Source organism: Typopeltis vanoorti, chromosome 15, assembly GCF_054136105.1.
Source record: "Typopeltis vanoorti isolate ZY-2024b chromosome 15, IOZ_Tvanoo_1.0, whole genome shotgun sequence".
NCBI classification, from domain to species: Eukaryota; Metazoa; Arthropoda; class Arachnida; order Uropygi; family Thelyphonidae; genus Typopeltis; species Typopeltis vanoorti.
Genome location: NC_143563.1, coordinates 18,528,954 through 18,552,451, shown reverse-complemented (window position 1 = coordinate 18,552,451; position 23,498 = coordinate 18,528,954). Strand labels below are relative to the sequence as shown.

At 34.3% G+C, this 23,498-nt stretch overlaps 1 protein-coding gene across 2 annotated transcripts in view; it reads right to left on the bottom strand.

Annotated features, from left to right (window-relative positions):
- LOC150098431 (retinoic acid receptor RXR-alpha-B-like) overlaps positions 1–23,498 on the bottom strand; it is a 289,067-nt gene that overhangs the window by 54,906 nt on the left and 210,663 nt on the right. For both annotated transcript variants that reach the window (XM_090405562.1, XM_090405561.1), the window contains one exon: positions 12,321–12,487. In XM_090405562.1, the coding sequence (XP_090261688.1) occupies positions 12,321–12,487 (167 nt within the window). The remainder of the gene's footprint in view (positions 1–12,320; positions 12,488–23,498) is intronic.

The following is a 23,498-nucleotide window of genomic DNA, read 5'->3' as shown; positions in this document are numbered from 1 at the left end:
CTAACGCATTCATGGATGCTGACAATATCAAGTTCTTTCCTAATATCCTCGTTTTTAATATGATATTGCCATTGATGCCATCTGTTCACACCTCTAATCTTTCTCAGGACTCTCATATCTGCGGTCTCTAGTTTTTGGTCAAGTGTTTTACTTCTGACCCAGCTCTCAGATCCATAAGTTAAAACAGGTTTGAACACTGTCTTGTATACAGCTAATTTAGCTCTGACTAATTTCTCTCTTATTCCATATGAATTTATTCAATTGACTTCCTACCATACCAGCTTTGTTGATTCTGTTGTCTATTTTTATATTTAATTTACCAGCTTCACTAAAAATCGTGCCTAAGTAGCTGAAATATTTTACTTGTTCCACAGGTTCTCCATTCACAACACAGTTGACATTTGCAATGATTTTGCCTATTTTCATTGTCTTTGTCTCTTTATTGCTGACCTTCATACCATATCTATTACAACAGTTATTCAATTTAGTCATGAAATCTTGCAGACTTGTAGTGGATTTATTTAGAAGTGTAACATTGTCCGCATAAAGCAAAGAGCTGTCATTAACATATCCAATTTTGATAACATGTTTAATATCACTTTCCTTCATAATGTGATCCATATAGATAATGAATAACAGAGGAGATAATGTACATCCTTCTCTCAACACCACATTTAACATTAAACCATCTTCCTGTACTTCCTTCAATTCTAACTGCTGTCTTACAACTCACAAGTATCGTTTGATATAATGTCCCATTGACACCATATAACTGCAGCGTATTGAATAGCTTCTCTCTTGGCATCTTGTCATATGCCTTTTCCAAATCGACAAAACTTAAATACAGATCTTTGTTATATTCCCAAGATTTCTCAACTATTTGCCATATAGTGGAAAATCTGATCCTCACAGCCTCTATATAACCTGAATTCAGCTTGTTCTTCACCAGGCTTCCCATCCATAATCCTTAACCATTTCTCAAGTATACTTGCATAGATCTTGCCAGGAACACTCACTAGAGAAATACCTCTGTAATTCTCACATTCAGTTTTATTTCCCTTTTTATATATGGGTACTATGAGAGCACTACACCAAAAAATCAAGAATTTTTCCCTCTGTCCAGGCCTTCTGAACTATGCAGTGCAGCCACTGTAAGACTTTTATACCATCATACTTCAGCATTTCTGGACGAATATCATCTACTCCTGCTGCCTTTCCACATTTCAAGCCTTTGATGGCTTTTTCTACTTCAAGTACGGATATGTATTCCTGACTGTATTGAATACTATTGCTACTCTTTTTCCTTGATTGTCATTGCCTGAATATAACATTTTGTATTAATTGCTCAGAAAGATCTCACCAGTTTTTGTCTTTTTTGTTTCAGTCACCCCTATTATGTCGATGTGGTAGTTATCTAATTCCTCAGCTAGCTCCATTTCTTTGCCATTTAGGCTTCTTACGTTGATACTACCGATCTTTAACTCTGGTGATGTTGAGTTGGGGTTTATTTTCAGATTTGTTCCAGTGGTGACTTTTCGCTGTTCGCCCTGGTTCACTGGTGAAAACAATGGGGGCCTTGTTTAACTGGGCGACGCCCCAGCCAGCATGAAATTTTGTCATGTTGTACCATCATTTTCTATTTAGGTTTAACCAATAAGAATACAATTTGGTCGGCTAAATCCCAAATTGCCAGCCCATCCTCGTTCGTTCGGTATCCAGGTAGATACCCAACAGGGTGCACCACAAGAAGGTGAGGATTGCACATTAGATCAGAAGCCCTGGTCGGTTCTCTGCATTTCTTTAAAGGCTATGTGGAGGTCTCCTCTCAGTTATACAGCTTCGACCCTTAAGCACCACATAATTGTAATTAAATAGTTTATAATTTAAAAATAACTAAATCAATTTAATGTAATTTATTTTGAATATCTATTAATGAAGATGAAGCTACTCTTTTGCTGCCGATAATGCATATAATATCATGTGCTTTCAATTAAATTATTCTTTTTTGAAATTTCCTATAACTGTATCGATAATGGCTATGAAACTCAATCGAAAAATTTACAATAAAAATATTAAACTTGTTTCTGGTATAATATTTCATAATATATTATTCTCCAAATCCGGATAGCTGCTCAGATCTCTTCAATTATTTATCATTGAAGCTCAATTTTCTATAGTCCGTACGGTTAGCCTAGTGGCTATGCGCTTCACAGCTATATGCCTGGGTAAGGAGTGTCCTAGGTCCAATTCTCGTCGACAACGTGAGGAGCTTAAGGATCTTCCTCAGCCATAGCCAAGTCAGTCGGTTTTGGGCACAGACAGTAGGGATTTCCCCCCAGTTTATCTGGGGTTTTATATCCCGCAAGTAGGCAAACCGACCCTGTGAACACACACGGATACAGTCAGGAATACTTAAGACAATCCCTCCAGCCATAGGTCTGAATTGTCAGCTATGCCGGTCCCAAGCCCAGATAAAAATAGGGGGGTTATTATGGTGTTGCCGTACCTCCCCATAAAAGGGACTTACGGCCGTTGAATCACCATGTGAAATGAATTTTCTGTAGCCCAATACCAAAACAGTGTGCTCATCTTCCTTGGGGAACTTCAATGTCCAAAACTAAACTTTCAGTGATCAAGCCAAAAGAAATTACAAGGTATTCTTTAGCAGAATCCTTTAGATTAACAGTTTTTCTCCATCTAGCTAGACATACGGTGTTGAGCATATTCTGCTATTGATTTGTCAATACTGGTTCACGGTCTTGATGGTATTCACTCTGTTCTGCTACAGATCTGCAAGAATGTCCATAATAAGGGAGGTTACATTGACAATGCATCCTGTACACACCAGGTACTGATAATGGGTGAACTTTACCTTTTGGAGAGCAGATAAGGGGCTAGTTTTAATAATGGTTTACATGCAAGTTTGTTATTGATATTTATTGAATTAAAAAACTTTTTTTTTGTTTATTGGTGAAATTATTAAAAATGTATTCTAATTATTTTTAAAGTACCATATATTTTCACGTACAATGCGAACTAGAAATTTCGTTTGAAAACTAGCCCTAAAATGCCATGTCCACGTATAATGCGATCTGTTAATCTTGTTCCATAACATTATAAATAATACAATACGAATTAACAAAAAAAATGTTTATTTTAAAACAAAATGTCAAAATCCTTTAAATTCTACTTCATCTTTTGAGTCATCAAACATTTCATTTATAAATTCATATGTAGGGATTGCGTCATCAGCGTAGCAGACTAGCATGCTTTGTTGACGTAACAAACTACCTGGAAGTATGTTCCATACTTGATCCAGCCACAATTGTACACCTTCTTCATCCATCCAACCTTTCTGACTGGCACGAACAATTACACCTGGTGGAAATTTCATATGCTTCAGAATTTTCTTCCTTTTAAATATCACTGTCGGCTTTAATTTGCTTCCGTTTGCCATGCATGCTAGAACAACTGTAAAATGCGTTTTTTCAAGTCCCGTTGTTTTTATGAGGACACCCTTTTCACCAACTGAGTTTACTGTTTGATTCCCAGGCATATCAAAGTACATGGGCGTCTCATCCATATTGCCAATTTGGGAAAGTTCATATCTGTGACACTTCCGTCATTTTATGATAAATTTATGGAAGGATTGCGCTTTTTCTTCAAGCTGCTTTGGTAACTTCTGCACAATTTTTGTTCAGTGTCGTAATGTTAATGCTTTGTGTTCCATAAATCTGTTGCACCACCCAGGCGAAGCAAGAAAAGAAGAAATACCTGGTGTGTCCTTGAATTTACAATTCTTGAGTTGTAGAGCTCGAAAATGAATTGCATTTCTTGTTACTATAATGTCATCTTGTCATTGCATCAAAATCTATTCATTTAGCTCTTCTTCAAGTTCTGGAAAGGATGCTACATCTCCATGACAGGCACATTTCGTTTTGGAGAGTTTCTCTGCTACACCAAATTCTCTCATAACAACACTGTTATTATGTTCTTCTGCAAACTGCACAACACGCAATTTAAACCCTGCTTCAAAAGATGAATGTTTACGTTTCTGTTGGCTCATTTTCAGGCTAGGTTTGTTTAACGAATAATATTTAAAATGAACTGTGGTTAAACAGATATACCTAACTGTGCTAATATCCTGCCCCCTTGGTGGGATATTAGCACTACTTACATTACTGGCTTTATGCGCAGATACGATGTGCGCTCGGTCACCGAATGGAAGTGGATCAGGCAGATTTGGTTGCATAGGCATTAGGTAGTATATACTGTGTGTGGAAGTCTAATAAGATGTTATATTTTTTAAGATCCGCATATAATGCGAACCCATAACTTTAAGTAGTATTTTTTACCATAAATTTTTCGCATTATACGCGATAATATACGTTTATAATTTAATATTGTTTATAATGCGTTGTTTTTTGAGCAGAGTTCTTTTGTGTGACAATGTTTTTATTATGCCATTTGTGCATGGCAGCGATGTAAATTAATGCTCAAATGTTTACTATGTGGAGGTTTTCTGCAGATAGTATGAAAGAGATAACATCTGAAGATCTGGTATGAAATATCAGGAGATGTCATGAACATAGCAACAGGTTCCTCTTTCACCCTGCTTGCAACTTTTTTTTGTGAAAACACCTGAAGGAAAAGTACTAATCTCCACCTCCACTAAAAACCTCCATCTTGTTGTGCTACATTCATGACATGTTCACTATTTGGCAGCCATGGCCACAATATGTTAGATATGTTCTTAGCACACTTAAATAACCAAAACCTTAGAATAAAATGACTTTAGAAATGAAAACTCTCATTTACTGTTTGAAACAGATTTCAAAGAATGGAAACTACACATTTCTGAGTTCTGCACAAAATTAGAGGACTGAATAGATGACATTTATCAGTGGCAGAATCATATTAAAGTGCCTTAGAAGACCAAAATTTAAGTGCTGACAATACTATAGATCTGACAAATTCAGAAGAAGCTAGTATAATGAAAAGTGAAATGAGCTGAATTATCATAGTACTCTGCACATCCTTTGTAGGTATATATACAAGAAATGATTTTACTGCCGGCTTCTAAAGTATGATAAATAACAGTAACACCAGACATTTGGCATGTTATCATATTTCATAAAATATTTTACAAAACATAGATAGGATGACATATGTGGAGATAATGTCATTTGATTTGACTATTAGAAATTCAGAATTATGGGTTACTGAATGGTTACATAATCCAGTAAATCCTGTTTAAACATATTTCTTGAGACTTCAATAAACAAATTCCTGTGGTAGGTGACAAAAATTACCTATCATCTGGTATAATATTCTTAACTTCCAGACATTCTCAGTTTTATGTCCTTTGGCACTATAGTAACCAAAAAGGATAATTTTTGTGATTTCTGCTTGTTCTTTCTGAGATCTGATCACTCTTCAAATCTGAACATCAGCTCTGACAAAACAATACTTTTTAGAAAAAGAACCTCCATCCCTCCACTCAACCCAAATGGTATCGATGGTGGCATTTGGTTGGAAAGACCTGGGTGCAAATCCTGTCTAGGACATAAAGTACCTTTATCAGGGATATTCAATTAAAGGCCAGTTAGCTAGTCTCATACTAAGGCAGGTGGGTTTTTCCTGCTGAAACAACATTTTATAACATTATGGGTTTTTCATTCTGCAAAACAGTCAAATCAGCCAGAACACATGCAATTTACAGACATCACATGCTAGCCTCATAGCCTTATTTGCTTCAGTAAATCCAATAAATCCAAACAAACTTCATCCTAATCATTATTGAACCATGGTGTATCGTGTGAAAATTTTGCATATTTCCGATTTCAAGTCAAAAATTCCAGCTTTGCATTCAGAATAGATTCAACTAACATCATCATTCCTCCAAGAATGGAAAAATATGAGCAACCATTAGCCAGTGCCTAAATACACTTCGGCCGCATTCTTAATGAAAACTCCAGATCCTCCTCTTTCATCTACTTTTATTTCTTATGCAACCTTTGTTAGAGAATTTTATTACAGGACCATGATCTCCAGCCATTCAAGAAACACAACACCAACAGATTCCTCCTTTCTCCTTAACCAAATAAACACAGCAGTAATGTGTTACAGGTTTTGCAATCTCGTGTGTCTGTGTGTGTGTGTGGGAGGGGGGGGTTAAACATCCCCACACATGCAAACGTATAGTATAGGTTGCAGTTTTGCTATTTGAGACACAATTTTTAGTGATGACAAATTATATATAGAAATGGATAAAAGGATACGTAAGGCTGGTATGGTGAGAAGCCAGATGAATAAATTTATGTGGAAAAAGAAACATCAGTCAAAAAAGGCAAAACTACATGATACAGAACAGCTTAAATCAATTCTAACAAACTGGAAATACAAGTTAGAAATAATACAAAGATAGAATGCCATAAGGAAATTTATAGAGGAAAGCAGCAGCATCAATGGAAGAACCATATTACTCTCCTCATCTTTTTTTTTTTTTTTTTTTTGTGAATCACACTCAGGAAAGGCAAGAAATCTAAATCTGTTTCCTACCTTTCCTATGTATATTAGCACAGTGGGTATTCTAAGGAATAGGTAAGCTGAAAATTCTGCTCTAAAGACCAAATAAAACTGAGTTGCTTAGAAAAATTATAACTCAGAGATAGAATATGTTATCTAGGCCAGTTCTAAGAATTGAAATATGTTTGCTTCAAGCTTTTTTTTTTTTTTTTGATGCATGTGTGCATCCATGCATGCATGGACACACACACACACACACACACACACACACACACACACACACACACACACACACTAATATGAATTCCAATCCATGAAAGGTCCTAAACCTTTCACCTTTAGCCCTCCAATAAATAGGGTGATGGTCTCATCCCAGGCAATAAAAATCATGCCACCTAAATATGTTCACAAACATCCATGCCACAATGGAATTTGAACTCAGGCTTTGTTGGTTGGAGAGCAGAGGATTTGCATCACTTACTCCATGAGTAAGTGATGCAAATAAAGCTAATGTAAGAAAAATGACAAAATTCAAGTGTTTTTATGTTAGTAGGCATGAATGAGAATACAGGAAAATTATATTAACATCTAAATTAAGGGTTAAAAATCCATAAAATCAATAGCATCTTTATGAGTCAGAAATGAAACCAAAGAAAATTTATGGAATATCTCTTACCCCTTATAACTAGTTGTAGGGGTAAGAGATAGTCCAAATAACAAAAGGAGGGATGTTTGCATTAATGTTAGAGAGAGCGAGAGAGTAAAGAGCACTCTAAATGGTATCATGTTCCTATATACTAGTGGTGTTCAACCTTTTTTACTATGCGAGCTACTTTTCTATACTAAGTTATTCGGCGATCTACTCTCTTATATAGATCACATTCCCACAACCTGATATCTGATTACGCACAACTATGCAGTTAAATGTGCTCACTCACTTCGGAGGACCCACTCTCCCAATCTTAAAAACTTTTAAAGAAACTAAAAACTTTATTTGTGTATTTAAAAATTTATTTATCACTTTTAATTATTTTAATACAACAAATAAAACAAATATATTGGAATAAAATATTTATTTCTCTATTTTGGAAAACCAAGTTAGAAAAAAGAACACATTGATTACAAACTCACATGTTACAGGAAATGCTGGTTGATTAAAAAAAAAAAAAAAAAAAAAAAAAAAAAAAAAAAAAAAAAGTTGATGTAAAATTTGCCATTGTTTGGACCTCGCAATATTGTCATAGTCAGGTTGATATGAAGACGTGACCAATCGCAGACAATCATCCAAATGATCATTTGTAATTTGATTTCTTAATTTATTTTTTATGACGTTCATATTTGAAAAAGCGGATTCTGACAAGTATTTCAATCCGAAACACGACAGAATTTTTCGCGCAATATCAGTTAATATTGGAAATTTTTCATGTGTATACTTCCAAATTACTTCATTGTTTATTGATTTTAAATGTAAACTATTCTGAATGTTTATTATCTCAAGTTCTACTTCAGCTTGGTTTATATCAAACAGCCCACTAATTTTATTTGAAATTTCTGTGATGTTCAAGTTTTCTTGAAATGGATTACTGATAAAAGATACAATCATTGCAGTTTTATTAAAATCTTTAAATCTTGAATTTATTTCTTCCTTAACTAATTCTATTTCACGAATAAATTCTTTTAAATCATAGCGAAGCATTTCTTGATTTTGTTCAAAAATTTTTAATAAATATGGGAGATGTCTAAATTCGCGGTCATTTATATTTTTCTTTAATAAAAGTAAGTATCGTCAGAAAGTTTTTATTGAACTTAACATGCCGATTAAATTTTTATCTCTATCTTGTAACTCTAGATTTAAATTGCTTAATTTTGTACAGAAATCTACTAAAATTAATAACTGTAACAACCATCTTTTATCACTCAATTGTGGATAAATATCTCCTTTTTCATCAAGAAAATTTTTTATATTGTTAATTAATACAAGAAATCTTTCTAAAAATTTACTTCTGCTGAGCCGGCAAACATTATTGTACAAAAAAGTTCCCTATCGTCATCTGCCTGTAATTTAAATAACTGCTGTTGCAGGGCTTTTCCTCGAACAGAATTTACAATTTTAAATGTAATATCCAAACCATCTTTTGTGTTTAATCTTTTACTACACAGTACTTGTTGGTAGATAATACAGTGGTACGTTAAAATATCTGGATATTTGTCATCATTTTTACATAATGAAATGAAGCCTGATTTATTACCTATCATTGCAGGAGAACCATCAAGAGTAATAGACACGAGTTTAAAAAGCAGAAGTTTGATTTGTTTTTCACAAATTCATCAAATGCCGAAAAAATGTCTTCTCCCCTAGTCCTTCCCAATAATGGTACAATTTTCAAACGTTCTTCTTTACTTAAATAATCTTGAAATGCCATGAGAATAAATACCATTAACTGAGCAGTATCAGTGAAGTCGTTTGATTCATCAAATTGTAATGAAAAAGCAAGACACTGGTGAATATCTGACATTAACTGAATATTCAGATCAGCACTTAAAACTTCAACTCTTCTCATAATCGTTGTTCTGGAAAGTTGTAAATCTTTAATATTCAAAATGATTTCATTTTTATTTTTAAAATCAGAAAATAAAGATTCTGCTGCTGCAAGAAACGATTCTTTTATTAATTCTCCATCAGCAAAAGGCTTTTTTGCTTTTGCTAATAAATGACACACTTTCAAAGATGCAATAGTGGATGATATTGGTTTATTTATTACTTTCAAAATCATATTTTGTTGTCTAGAAAGTCCTGCCTTTAAATTTATAATTTTTGATTCACGTATTTTGGAATTTTTGGGAAAATCTTCATCATATTTTGCATGTAGCGATCGAAAATGTCTCTCAATATTACCTTTTTTTTGGAATTGCTACAGATGAATTACAAATCAAACAACACTTTCCATTTACCATTGTAAAGAAATAATCCATTTCCCATTCCTTGTGAAAATGATATGTCTTCGATTTCTTTGATACACTCATGATTATCCTCAAATTAAAAAAAAAAATCACTTTTAAATATTTTATTAAAATAAAAAATGTTTATAACTTATCAATTAGAGAATAAAATAATGGTAAATCCAACGACAAATTTAGAGCAACTGAAACTCAACTGAAATTCTAACAGTGGGTAGTGGGAAGTGTGTGATGTAGTTATGAGTAAACACGATTATAAACGAAACGCATACGACGTGCTTTGCTTAAAATCATATTCACTCGGCTCGCTGTTTGACTTCCACTGATCCAAATTAATTCATTTATCCAGACTTATGACAATTTTAATGAAAAATAAATAAACAATAGCAATACACTTAAAGAGAATTTAAAAATAATACAAAATAATGATAAATAAAATATTATGTTTTCAGTTTTAATTAAATTTGTAAGTAAGGAGGAATAAACAAGAGATCGACCAAAAATCGCCCCGCGATCGACGTGTCGATCACGATCACCGGGTTAAACACCACTGCTATATACTAATTCATGAAGCTTAAAGACTAACTGCATATTGTTGTGGTGTCTAGGTCTTGGCTTAAAGATGATCTCGATATTACTATATAGTTAATTACAGTATAATGCTGTCAGAAGAGACCTGAACAGGAGAAAGAGGAGGAGGCATGTTCTTACTTAAAAGGGAAGATTCAGACTATGACATCAATAATATACAGAATTCCTATTTGGCGTAGGAGTTTGAGATGTAAAATGTTGAGACAAATTAGATGGGAAAGTAAAATGATCTTTAATGGGAGATTTTACATATAGGAATGTGGATTGGAAAGAAGAGATAATTTATAGTAACAAGGAGAGTGAATTTGTTGAGTTTCTGCAAGACAACTATCTAAAGCCGCATGTGATGGAAGCAACATGAGGTTTATCGGTATTAGATTTGGTGATCTCCTCAAAGGATGTGGCTGTGAATGAGGTATCAACACTGCCACCTGTTGGAGAAAGTGATCATGAGGTATTGGTTTGGAAGGAAGGCAAACAGGAAAAAGTTATCAAGAATCTATATATGAAGGTGGGTGATTATCAGAAGTCAACTAGCATCAATACGTTGGATTGATGAATTGTGTAGAAAAGATATTGTCAGTGAATGGGAAATGATAAGGCAGTATCTAACACAAGCAATGCATAACTGCATACCAAGAGTTAAGTGAATAAATAGAAATTAAGCAAGCAGTGTTATAAAAGAAGTTATTATGGAGGAAGTACAAGAACAGTCTGCAGTGAACAGATGCATGAAGAATATAAAGTGCAGGCCAGAAAAGTGAATGATTAAAAAAAGAAAAAGTAGAATATGAGAGGTGATTGGCCAGTCAGGTCAAAGCTAATCAAAGGGAATTTTTCTGCTATGTGGCAAGTAAGAGGAAAAACAATTATGGTAGGTTAATGCCAGTGAATAGTTATGGTCAGTGGTGGCTTGTGGCTTGAAATCATGGGGGTGCTGCAACTTTTGAAATATACATACACACTGTAAGTACAGTGTATACATGTTTGGATAAAATATCAAAACTACATTAAAAATTTAAAAAAAATTAAATATGAAAAAATACTGTTTATTATCGATAAAATTATACAGTTTGGTATACAGCAATTCCTCGATTAGTGTGCCTAATGCTCTTTAAAACAGGCGCACTAATCAACCTATGGGAAAATGTATAATTCGTTTCTCAAATTTCTTTTCTGAACCTTAATTTTTTTATAAAAGAATTAAGGTATGTCTCAGGGTCTAGTTAAAGGAAAACCATGAAGTTGAAAGACAATAAAACATATTCAGAATATAAATTTAATTATTCTGCTTCTTAACAAAGAATTGAGCTAACGTAGTTTGGCAGTCATTTTGTTTCTTTTTTTCATACAACCGACGGTATGGCCCTATTGCTTCTTCTACTCTTCTGCAAATTTTACTGCTTCTCTCTTCATCAGGGTCAGCCTCTAAGCATTGCTGCCTAAAAACTTCGATTGTATGAAAAATATTTTCAAATTGTTTCTGTGAAATCTCTTTTGGCTGAGTATCAGTGGTTAAATTTTCTTCATATTCTTCAGGATCTTCCCGCTGTGCATCTAAATTTAGCAGTCGGAATCTCCCAATTCTTCAGAATGAGATTTAATTAACTCTAAAGACGTTATCATTGAAAGGGAGAAAGAAATGAAGAACGTATGAATTGGTCGCCAACACGCGAAATCACGTGCTTTATAGATAAAATTTCCCAACTGTTATACAAGCAAAATAATTACCACTTTAAAAACTACAATGATATAAAAGAGAAGTTAATTTTCCGACATGTGATAATAAACAACTCATCCCAGAAGACGGACTGATTACTGTATTATCAGAATGGATTCTCCTTTTTGTGGCATATGCAGAAGTGTCGAAGGGTCTCGAATCTGTGGGCGTACTACAGCAGACGACATAAATTTGGGCGGTAAAAATTTGGAACATATAATTTTTGTATAGCTTCTAAATATCAAATTTTAATAAAATGCCTCCATGCCAGAGGTCATAAATAATGCATATATACGAATAGACAAATCAAATCTAATAGGTACTTATCTATTTTGTAAAATAACTTAAGAATAAATTAAATGGATTTGCATATTTTTAAAAGCTATATCACATCTTCCCATGAATATTGATTGTACATATATTGCAATTAGCAATAAGGAAATTTTTACTAAGATGACATTTTACTAGGTCTAAATATTTAATGAGTAATTATGCTTTCAAAAGATTTAAATGATTGTCTTACATCTGTGTCAACTTCTTCTTTCTTGGGCTCTATACGAAGCTCAGCCTCTAAGATCCTTTCAATTGGCATGTCATTATGGGAGTTACTTGTGCTTTCCACTTCATTCTCATTCCTTTCCTTTGTTCGTTGGCGTTCCTCCTGTACAGCTGCATCAGAAAGCATACAACCTAAAGTAGAAAAAGCTGCAACAACTTGCTAGTTTTCTAAAGTTTTATTTAGTAAAGAGACCACCTCTGATCATTATGTGATATCTTTCTCACATGTCTTGATATGATTATTATTTTATAATAATCATATGAAGATAATGATAACATCATTTCATATTGAAATAAAAATTATTTCATAATTGAAATAATTTTATTTCAATTATGAAATAACTAACCTTCAGTACTTCTCTATGAAGCTTTTGAGTGAAAACCAGTTGCATTTTTGTGACTACACAAATAATTTCACAATTTACATGAAATAATATTTTCTAATTGTTCCTTGAGAATCATTTACAGCTTTAGGAAAATGTAGAATTATTTGGAAACAATGTGTGAAACAACAGTTTGTGTTTATAATCTAACCCCCCCCCCTCAAACACACAAATCCATTCTATTTGAAATGGTACTATGCTAATATCATTAACTGCATTTTATGTTTTTTTTTTTCAAGCAAAGAGAAATATTTTTAATATAGCCTCAAACATAACTGTTGTTAACATAGAGAGTAGGTTCGTTCCAAGTACAAAAAGCATAGATAAATTTTCAAAAACTTGTATTCATATTTTATTGAATGCATATTGATGCAACTGAAGTCATGAGGAAGTTGTGTACTCTGTTATTGATTTAAAAGAGGAGAGAACATAATGCCTAATTATAATAATAACAAAAGAATTTAAGAATTTAATCTTTAGATTACATGCCATTGCATACAATATCTATTCTACATCACTCAAGTCTGCATAAATGCACATGAACACATTCAGAAAGAAATAAACAGAATAATTAAATGTGAGTGATCAAGATTGCAGAAATTTATATTTAAGATAAGTGATAATTTACTTTTTCAGAGTTTTACTTCAGTTTCAAAACCAGGAAATTTACTAAGTATGTATAAATTTTCTACAACAAAGTTACTCATTTTTCAAGAGTAAACTAAATAATCATTATTCATTAAGAAAACTGAAAATATACAGGAATGAAAAGAAAGTAGCAATGTCTCAGTAACAACGGGTGTACAATGCACTGTTAGAGTAACTGTATGAGTAGAAGAGATTCTAATTACTTAACTTACATTTCACATTCACATTCTAGATGGAATTATTAAGGGTTACCTAGAAGAGGAAACTATGAAATAATTGATATATCTAAGTTAAATCAGTAATGATTCCACCAATATTTCTTGCAAATAAGTACTTCAATAAGAGTTTAGAATGTATATAGTTCTTATTTTCCATAAACAAGAGTACCATCATTGTAATTAAAGCTAGAGTTAAAACAGATAGTAGACTATCTGTTTTTATTCCAGATTAAAAATAATTTAGGTTGTAGGTGAATTTCATCACCTGGTGTGAGACCACAACCATCCTATTCACTAGAAGCAAGAATGATCTTCCAAAAGTTCCATGTTTGTAACACTGACAGTCAGTGTTACCAACTCATAAGTAGTCAGTCTGAAACCAACTGGAGAGAGCTTATGAGAATCAATCCTTTTGGCACTAGAGATGACTTGGTACTGCATCTACTTAAAAGACGGATTTTGTCCAGATATATTTGACTTTTATTTTATAAGGTTTCTTATAATTTTGAAGGAAGAGCCTAGAGGGTTCCAATTTAATGATATAAAACTACTCAATGAAAGAATATTAAAAATCCACCAAACACTTTAAAACAGCTATCATGCCAGTGAAATTTTAATCAAAAGCCTTAATAATGTACGTATTGATAAGCACAAGGGCTACTGGCTATGTTTGTGTCTTTCAAATAGATGTAATACCAAGTATAAAGCTGTTATATGTGTAAAATAATTCTATACTGAGGGAGAAAAAAATTCAAACAAAAACAAATATTCCTGCTACTTGTGAATTTCTATTGAGATTATGCAAAATTTCATTAGTGTTATTATTACATTGGAACTTCCGTGGAGTTCAAAAATTCATCACTGAAAACCCATTGTCCACATAATATTGATCACACTTCTTGAATGCATTCAAACAAAATTGCAAAAGAATTTCAGTTATACACTTGGTTTAATCCTTTATCCAAGTGTAAGCAAACAAAGTTTGCACCTGAAGTATTTTTAAGACTGGGGCAACTCATATAAGGAAGCTAAGACTTCACATCTATCACCTCTGGGTCTGGCTCCCACTGAAGAGACCTCAATAAAGGTCGAAACCAGTGGGAAGGGTCACTATCCAGACCAGTTACAACAAAGTGTTTCAACATTTCATGTTGAAACACTTTGTTGATAATTAATTCCACATCAATTGGCAATACTCTTTGTAAAGTGTTATGCATGATATATGACCACAGATTACAAAAATTCTAAAAAAACATGACTTAACTTCTTGTTACAGACCATATAAAAAATTGGCATCCCTTATCCGCTCTACTAAAGACCTCCCCCCCTAGACCTACCTGGTATATACCAGGTCCCTTGCAGCTGTAAGCTGTCCTACTTTGGCCAAACAGGCAGGACAGCTAATATCAGAATTTCAGTGCACAAGGACTACATCCGGTTTCACCAATACAGCCACTCTGGTCTTGCAGACCATGCGCTGGATACCCGCCATAGAATACGGTGGAAGAAAGCCACGATAATACACCATAGTAAATTCAAATACGAAAGGCTTTTCATAGAATCAGCCTCAGCCCTGAGAAACAATTCAAACCCCAACAAATTTGGGTGCATGAGACTGCTCCAAATTTGGGAAACCTACATCAGAAGACCTTCAGCCCAAACACCCAAGAGTACCTATATTGCCAGCTAGGGACACCATCAGGACTTTTAGGAGAAAGAATAGCTTCCTGCTTCATCCTTGTTTACTGTTTGTTGTGCTTGCGTGCACGTGTCTTGCTTTTAAGTTCCTGTGAAAATGGCAACGTGACGTTGCCGAAATATTGGAAGTGTATTAAAATTTATTTTAACGTATATCCTAGTATACGTTGTAATTTCCTTAAGCTATTTAGTAAAAATGCTATAATTATACAAGTGACATTTTACAGTTTTCCTCCCACAGGAGAAAAGCAATAAGGCAATAATATTGTTCAATCTGTCGAACTTTATTGTAGCACAAATTTCTATTATCAAATTTCGTTGTTTTCTAATAAAAAAAATATTATTCATGCTACTTTGGAAATTTCTAATCTGTAGCACACATTGCTATGAAAATTTAATAGACAAAATTTTGGCAAACTGAATTCTTATTTACAGAAAACAATCTTATAATAGGCATATTTGAAAAACAGTTGCATTAGGCGAGATTGTGGTACACAGAATGTTTCAAAAATTAAGAAATAAAACATCTCAGAGAATGATTTACCCTACTATTCAGAATTGATTGTTTGGAATATAATTAAGGTATTATATATATATATAAATCTCCCACGCAAGAAATTTGGAACTTATATCACATCAATGCTGTGTGTAGTAGTGTGTTGGCAAGGGGAAAATGTTCACGTATTATTTATAGATTTTAATTATTTATATTTTTCATTTTATGGCGAAATAATTTACTTGAAAGATGAAATGGAAACAGTACAGACAGGCATCTCTCAATCAATATTTGTAGTCCTGAAAAGGACTGTTTTGATGGTCCTGAAAAGAAACATTTTTGAATTTACTGTTCAAAATTTATAGATGTTGAACAGTATAGAACACCCTAAAATAAAGGTGAAAGGCACCTGCTTTTTTATTGATATTTTATTCCTTCGTAAATACACTATTAGACATTTCAAAAGAGCAATATGTCATTGCGTTATAAAAATAACTTAAAATATTCGCCTTCAAGATGAAATGGAAACAGTACAATCAGGCATCTCTCTATCAATATTTGTAGTCCTGAAAAGGACTGTTTTGATGGCCCTGAAAACAAACATTTTTGTTTTCGTACTGTTCAGAATTTAAAATCTTGAACAGTATGGAATACCCTAAAGCAAGGGTAAACACACAAAGCAGTTTTACATTCAGGGCACCAGATTGTTGTCGCCCTTCTGATATTGTTTTTTTTGCATACATAACATTTGCATTCAGTTTTTTTTTTTTTTATTAGTCATGGCTGGTAGATTCTCTGGATAATGGTTTCAACCTCAGAAGTCTTGAAGGATTGCCTGCTTTCCTGCTTGCTGAAGAAGGAGCATATGCATAAGCTAAAGGATATTACTGACCATAAGCTGGGAACCAGATCAAAAAGAATATGCCCAGCAGGCAGGCAGCACACTAAAGTGCCTCGTGCAATAACTGAATATTTTACAGGCAGAAATTCCTTGTGTTGTTTTTCCATCTTTCTGATTGATTAGGAGACATTCGAAACATATTATTCTGATATTGCATTTGTAGGATGACAGTGTCTTTAATATTAATTTCCGCTATTACCCAATACCACATAACTTCCTGATTTATAATAATTAGGAAATAATATGTTTACTTTCTGATTTATACCTTGCTAATTTATAATAATCAAAACCTAGCTTCTGTGCCGAAAAATTAAACGTTATGTGGAAAAATTACTATGGAAAAATAAGGAATTAAATAAAAACTGTACCTATGTTTTTACAACAGTTTTCGGGTGTGTGGTAATGTTGCAGCAGGAGGGGACTATCAAAGTTGAAATAAAGTTCATTTCTATTGTGAAAATATGAAATTTTACGTTTGATGCATGCACATTATAATCTAGACCGTCGGCAGCCATTTTTTTTAAAAATAATATTTCAAATAATTATCGTGAATTAATTTCTTCGAAAACAAAGAATGTTCTGTCGAGTAAGCAATTAGACAAAATTAGCACAAAAACATTAAACATTGGTTCTCCAAGGTAATGCAATATTAAAGTGAAGAAAGCATGCAAGGCTTTCAATAAAAACAATAAAAAGAGAAAATAAAAATAATTTCTATATTTTAGTCTCTCTAATATAACTAAGAGTCCAGTTGCCCAGCATAAAACAAGGCACTGCATTCCTTGTTATAGAGACCTGAGACTCAGCTTTGCAAGATAATCTGGTTAAGTGTTCTCTACAGCATGAAGGATTATCGCACCTTCTAAAGGACAGAACAGTCAAATTGCACTTCTTATCCATGTTCTTTCAACAGGTGTATTGAATTGTATCCAGATTTAGCTGGACGTATATATACGTCCTAGCCGGTTGGAGGGTTAAAAGTCCGATAATACACAAATATCCTACTGATCCTGAGTGTTTATATCATGCTGAAAATAACAGGTAGCTGCATTTCAACCTTGTGAAGTGCTATTACAGCTACACGGTTCTCATAATTCTCCACTGCATGTTAATCTGCACAGCCAGACCAACTCTCTCTCCACTGATAAGCATGCAAATGTTGGCTGTGTAGAAGTTGCAAGAGTATTTATGGCAAGACTGTGTATATTATTGATTCCTGTTGAGTGTTTCCTGCCACCATGCTATCACTACTTGTACATTTAAGAAACTTTCCAAGTAATTACTGCAGACATCCAGAATACCTTCAGCTCCAGTTTTCATGTCACCTTTATCATCTCTGATTCCTTTTAAAGTACTCTTTCCTTCATTTCTGATGTTTTTCAATAGCAGAATCTTTTACCACCTTCTTAATATTTATTTTCTATGTTCTTACAGAAGTCTTCTCATGAATTTTTTTTAGCTAGTTTTACACAGTGCTTTGCTTTCTTAGATTGTTCTCTGTATTCCCTAAGAGCACAAGCTGACTTACTTGTCAGGAACTTTTGGTATGCTTTCTTATTTTCTTTGACTGCCTCTTTAACTTCCTAAGTCCACCATGGAGTTTTGACTTTTCTATCCTTACAGATTATCTCCCCACATGCATCTCTGGCTGAATCAGTTAAAGTTTTCTTTAGGGTTTGCGACTAAATCTTCAAGGTTTGGTTCTTGTTTTCAAACTCTTTCAGTTTTTCTAGAATAATGTTTGCATATTTTGAGTCTAAAGTTCACCTCTGATAGCTGTTCAAACTCTGATTTGTTTCAAAAGTTTCTCACACACACACCCTTGTTTTCAATATGAAATTCAATTTTCTTCAGCTCAACACTAAATTCTATCAACAATAACAGTCAATGAGACTTTTCTTATTTCTTGCATCTACTCCCCATGTGAATTTTTGCACATTTTTATGTTGGAACATGAGTTCGTAATAACTTGTTGTTCGTAATGTCCTGGAGCAGAAATCTAGTGATATTTTCCATTATTATTAGCTTGCTCTTTTCTCCAAATTTTCCCAAATCATTTCTAAATGTCTGGTAATCATTTCCTACTCTACTGTTTACGTATCCAACGAGGACCTACTTTTCTTTTTTCATTATGTCAGCTACCTTCTCTAATGCCTCAAAATCCTCCACTTTTTTCTTAGTAGAACCTCTGTGGGACCATAGGTACAAATAAGTCTCATTGTCCGAGTCACCATTCTAATATTAGCCCACATCAATTTACTTGATACTGCCTACCATTCAAGAAGATTATCATTGTATTTGTTGCTTAGAAAGAGCTCACCTGTTTTTGTCATCTTTGTTTCGATAACACCTTTATTTCGATCTGGTATTTATCCAATTCGTCTGCTAGTTCTATTTCTTTCCCATTGATGCTTCTTATGATGATGATGATGCCAATCTTGATCTCTGCTGATGCTGAGTTGGGATTTGTTCCAGTGGCTGACTTTTCGCTGTTTGTCCTGGTTCCCTGACAAAGACAATAGGGCCTTGTTTAACCAGCCAATTTCTTAATGGAACAGGCCTGTGACCAGATAATTCAAATGTTGTCCTGGGAATCAGTAGAGCCAAATTGAGAATGACATTGAATGAGAAATAGAAAGTCCTGGTGATGAGGAGGTTTATGCTAAACTGTCAATTTGGAATCAAAGAATTATTACTTTGAGAAATTTCTTTAAAGAACTGCTTTGCTTTTATCTACTATAACAAACCCTTCATCTACACAACCCACACTGCTCTTATTGATGCTCCCCTAATAGTCAAGCATCTATTTGCACAGAAAGTAATAGAATTGTTTCAAAATTAATACAGGAATGAAATATAGAAAGCAAATAGCCTATAGACTTTTTTTTTTTTTTTGGCCACACCTGATGACAACTTGACTATACCAAAAAAGGTACTGATATCTTATTAAATAATCTTCCATTTTCTGACAATACTACCATATTTACAGAAGTCCCCCACTAAAATGAAGATGATGATAAATGAACCAAAACAACAGTAAGCAAACTGATGGGACATAAAATTAAATGGATGATAGAATACTGAATAGATGGCAGAGTCCACCCAACCGAGACAAACATCATTTGATAAACTTGGGAAATACAATCCAGAATAATTGAAGCATGGTAAAGCAACTAGAGGTGGTCAGTGGAAGGTGATTTGTTTTCATGTCAGAGGTTTAATGGAGTATTAACAGCACTAAGAAGGATTAAAAAAAACTATTTTTAATGCTTCCAATATTTTGTCTCAATCACCGAGACATTTTACTTACTATTATAATAACGGAATTACCGCACATAAAATATTCTTTATTAGTAGAATTTTCGCCTGAATATCACAGGCATCATCAATACAAATACAAAGACTAATTAAACAATAACAGACATATTCACAAAGCGCTATCTAAGTAGCTAAGGTTAAATGTCTACTCATGGTATTTCCTTACTGAAACTTATTCTGAGACATCTTCAGGGAGTACAACACACACAACACAATACTAACTGATAATTAGTTTACGGAATTAACAATGCATATAAAGTATATTAATAAAGATATGGTATGTGTACGCAGGCACTAACAAAAGCAAATGACGAAGAAAGCAAGAAACTAATATTGTTCCTAAAGTCATAATGGTGCCCTCTGGTGGGCTAATTTGGTTGACTTGGCAGTTGGGCTGAAGTTCTCAAAATGTAAGTCTCCCAAATTTGGGGTAGTTTCATGCACCCAAATTTGTTGAGGTTAGGAACGTTTTTTAGAGCTGCTGAAGATTCCTTGAATAATCTCTCGTATTTAAACTTGCTGCGGTGTATTATTTTTGTTTTCTTCCAACGAATTCTATGGTGGGTATCTAAGGCATGGTCTGCCAGCCCAGAGCGGCTGTACTGGTGAAACCGGATGTAGTCTTTGTGTTCTGAAATACTGATATTTGTTGTTCTGCCTGTTTGGCCAAAGTAGGACAATTTGCAGCTGCAAGGGACCTGGTATACAACAGGTAGGTCTAGGGGAAGTGGTTGGTCTTTGGTAGAGCGGATAAGGGATGCCAACTTTTTATATGGTCTGTAACAGGAAGTAAGGTCATATTTTCTGAGGATATTGGTTATTTTCTCAGAGGTGCCCTGAATGTAGGGGATGGTGATAGATTTGGTGTAATCTTTATTGTGGAGGGGGGGTTGTGGTTTACTGGTTTGAGTATTTTTTGGATTTTTTTGGGGTTATAGCCATTGGCTAAGAAAGTGTTGTGGATGTGGTTTAGTTCAGTAATTAGGGTCTTGTCATCTGAGCAGATTAATAGCACACTCCAACAAACTGACATAATGGCCAGTTTTGACGTCTCCTCCCAATTCACTAATGTCCCACTCAAAGAAACCCTAGAGCTCATCCAAGCCAAGTTTCCTCCCGATATCTCAGCCCTATTTCAGTTCACTATGAACTCAGGCTATTTCGTTTGGCAAGGAAAGTTCTACAAACAGATAGAGGGGACAGCCATGGGCTCACCACTTTCCCCACCCTTGGCCAATTTCTTTATGGAGACCTTTGAAGAGAAAGCCTTAAACTCCGCCCCACAAAAATCCACTATTTGGTTTCGTTACGTGGATGATGTGTTCGCTATTTGGCCACATGGCTCAGACTCACTCCACTCCTTCCTAACACACTTAAACAACCAACACCCCAGAGTCCAGTTCACCTTAGAAAAAGAGGAAAACAACACCCTCCCCTTTCTAGACACTTTAATCACCTGCCAGCTTGATGGATCTTTGGTTTCTCTGTTTACAGAAAACCCACCCATACTGGCAGATACATTCACCAGCAATCCCCTCCCCTCACAACAATACGGGGTTATAAAAACACTATATAACAGGGCAAAATTAATCTGCTCAGATGACAAGGCCCTAATTACTGAACTAAACCACATCCACAACACTTTCTTAGCCAATGGCTATAACCCAAAAAAAAATCCAAAAAAATACTCAAACCAGTAAACCACAACCCCCCTCCACAATAAAGATTACACCAAATCTATCACCATCCCCTACATCCAGGGCACCTCTGAGAAAATAACCAATATCCTCAGAAAATATGACCTTACTTCCTGTTACAGACCATATAAAAAGTTGGCATCCCTTATCCGCTCTACCAAAGACCAACCACTTCCCCTAGACCTACCTGGTGTATACCAGGCCCCTTGCAGCTGCAAATTGTCCTACTTTGGCCAAACAGGCAGAACAACAAATATCAGGATTTCAGAACACAAAGACTACATCCGGTTTCACCAGTACAGCCGCTCTGGGCTTGCAGACCATGCCTTAGATACCATAGAATTCATTGGAAGAAAACAAAAATAATACACTGCAGCAAGTTTAAATACAAGAGATTATTCAAGGAATCTTCAGCAGCTCTAAAAAACGTTCCTAACCTCAACAAATTTGGGTGCATGAAACTACCCCAAATTTGGGAGACTTACATTTTGAGAACTTCAGCCCAACTGCCAAGTCAACCAAATTAGCCCACCAGAGGGCACCATTATGACTTTAGGAACAATATTAGTTTCTTGCTTTCTTCCTCATTTGCTTTTGTTAGTGCCTGCATGCACATACCATATCTTTATGTTCCTGAAGATGGTTAATTCCGTAAACTAATTACCAGTTATGTATGACCAACGTATAAGCCTTGCTACTAGAACAATACTAACTGAAACATGTGGATAAGTCCTATCTGGGTGGTGCACCATTTATGGCCCAGGTTGTAATCTGTAATCCCTGAGGATTTCGAATTACAACCTAGGCCTCTTATAAATGCCCACAGAAGGCACACCATCTAGTTAGGACTTTAGTCATATCCACATGTTTCAGATGAAATATTGAAGCATTAATTAAAAGCAAAAATAGCTTTTAATCCTTCTTAGTGCTGTCAATACTTCATCAAATCTCCAACATGATGGCCACCCCCAGCACTCAAACCTTAATACAAGAAGGATGATGAGATGCTTATTTCTCTAAAAAGCAAACTGATGGTTACTGTTATATCATCTACTTAACATATAGTGCCCAAACTAAGTTCCTAACAATATAAAAGAAAGAGGAATTTAAAAACATATCCAAGAGAAATGGAAAGAAATATTTTGGGAATTAAGTGTACAGAGGATAAAAAAATACAAATGTAAGACAGATCCCATCATAAAAATTGCTGATGTGATATCCAGAAGTAAAAGCAAAAATGAGGTGCCTATATAGAATGTGACATACAGAGAAAGAAAGATGGCAATGGAGGGATGAATTCATCCCTCCATTGCCATCTCCTTTTCAATGAGAACAGTGGAGAGCAACTGAGAGAGGAATGTCCATGAGAGAGAGAGAGAAGACTGGAAAAGGATTTTGTCCAGTAGTGAGATATAACAAGCTGATAACATAAAAAAAAACAGACATTCAGTAAGATGTAAATAAATGGAAAAGTTCACCAAGCAAGTCAGACTACATTCCTTCCTGTATGTAGTGCAAGGTTGTTTTTCTTTGATGAAAATAAAATATAGACGAAAATTAATCAAGACATTATGTTAGTTTGGAGTGTTACTTGATTATTGCTGCCAACAACAACAGCATGAAACTAAGACTCGAAATGCTAGTTGGAGATTAAAAAATAATAATAATAAACACAAGTTTCTTAATGAGTAGTGAAATTTCTTATGTGAATTTTCAACATTCAACAACAGAGGTTAATTCAAAAAAAAAAAAAAAAAACTGCATCATTAATTATTCTTTAAGGG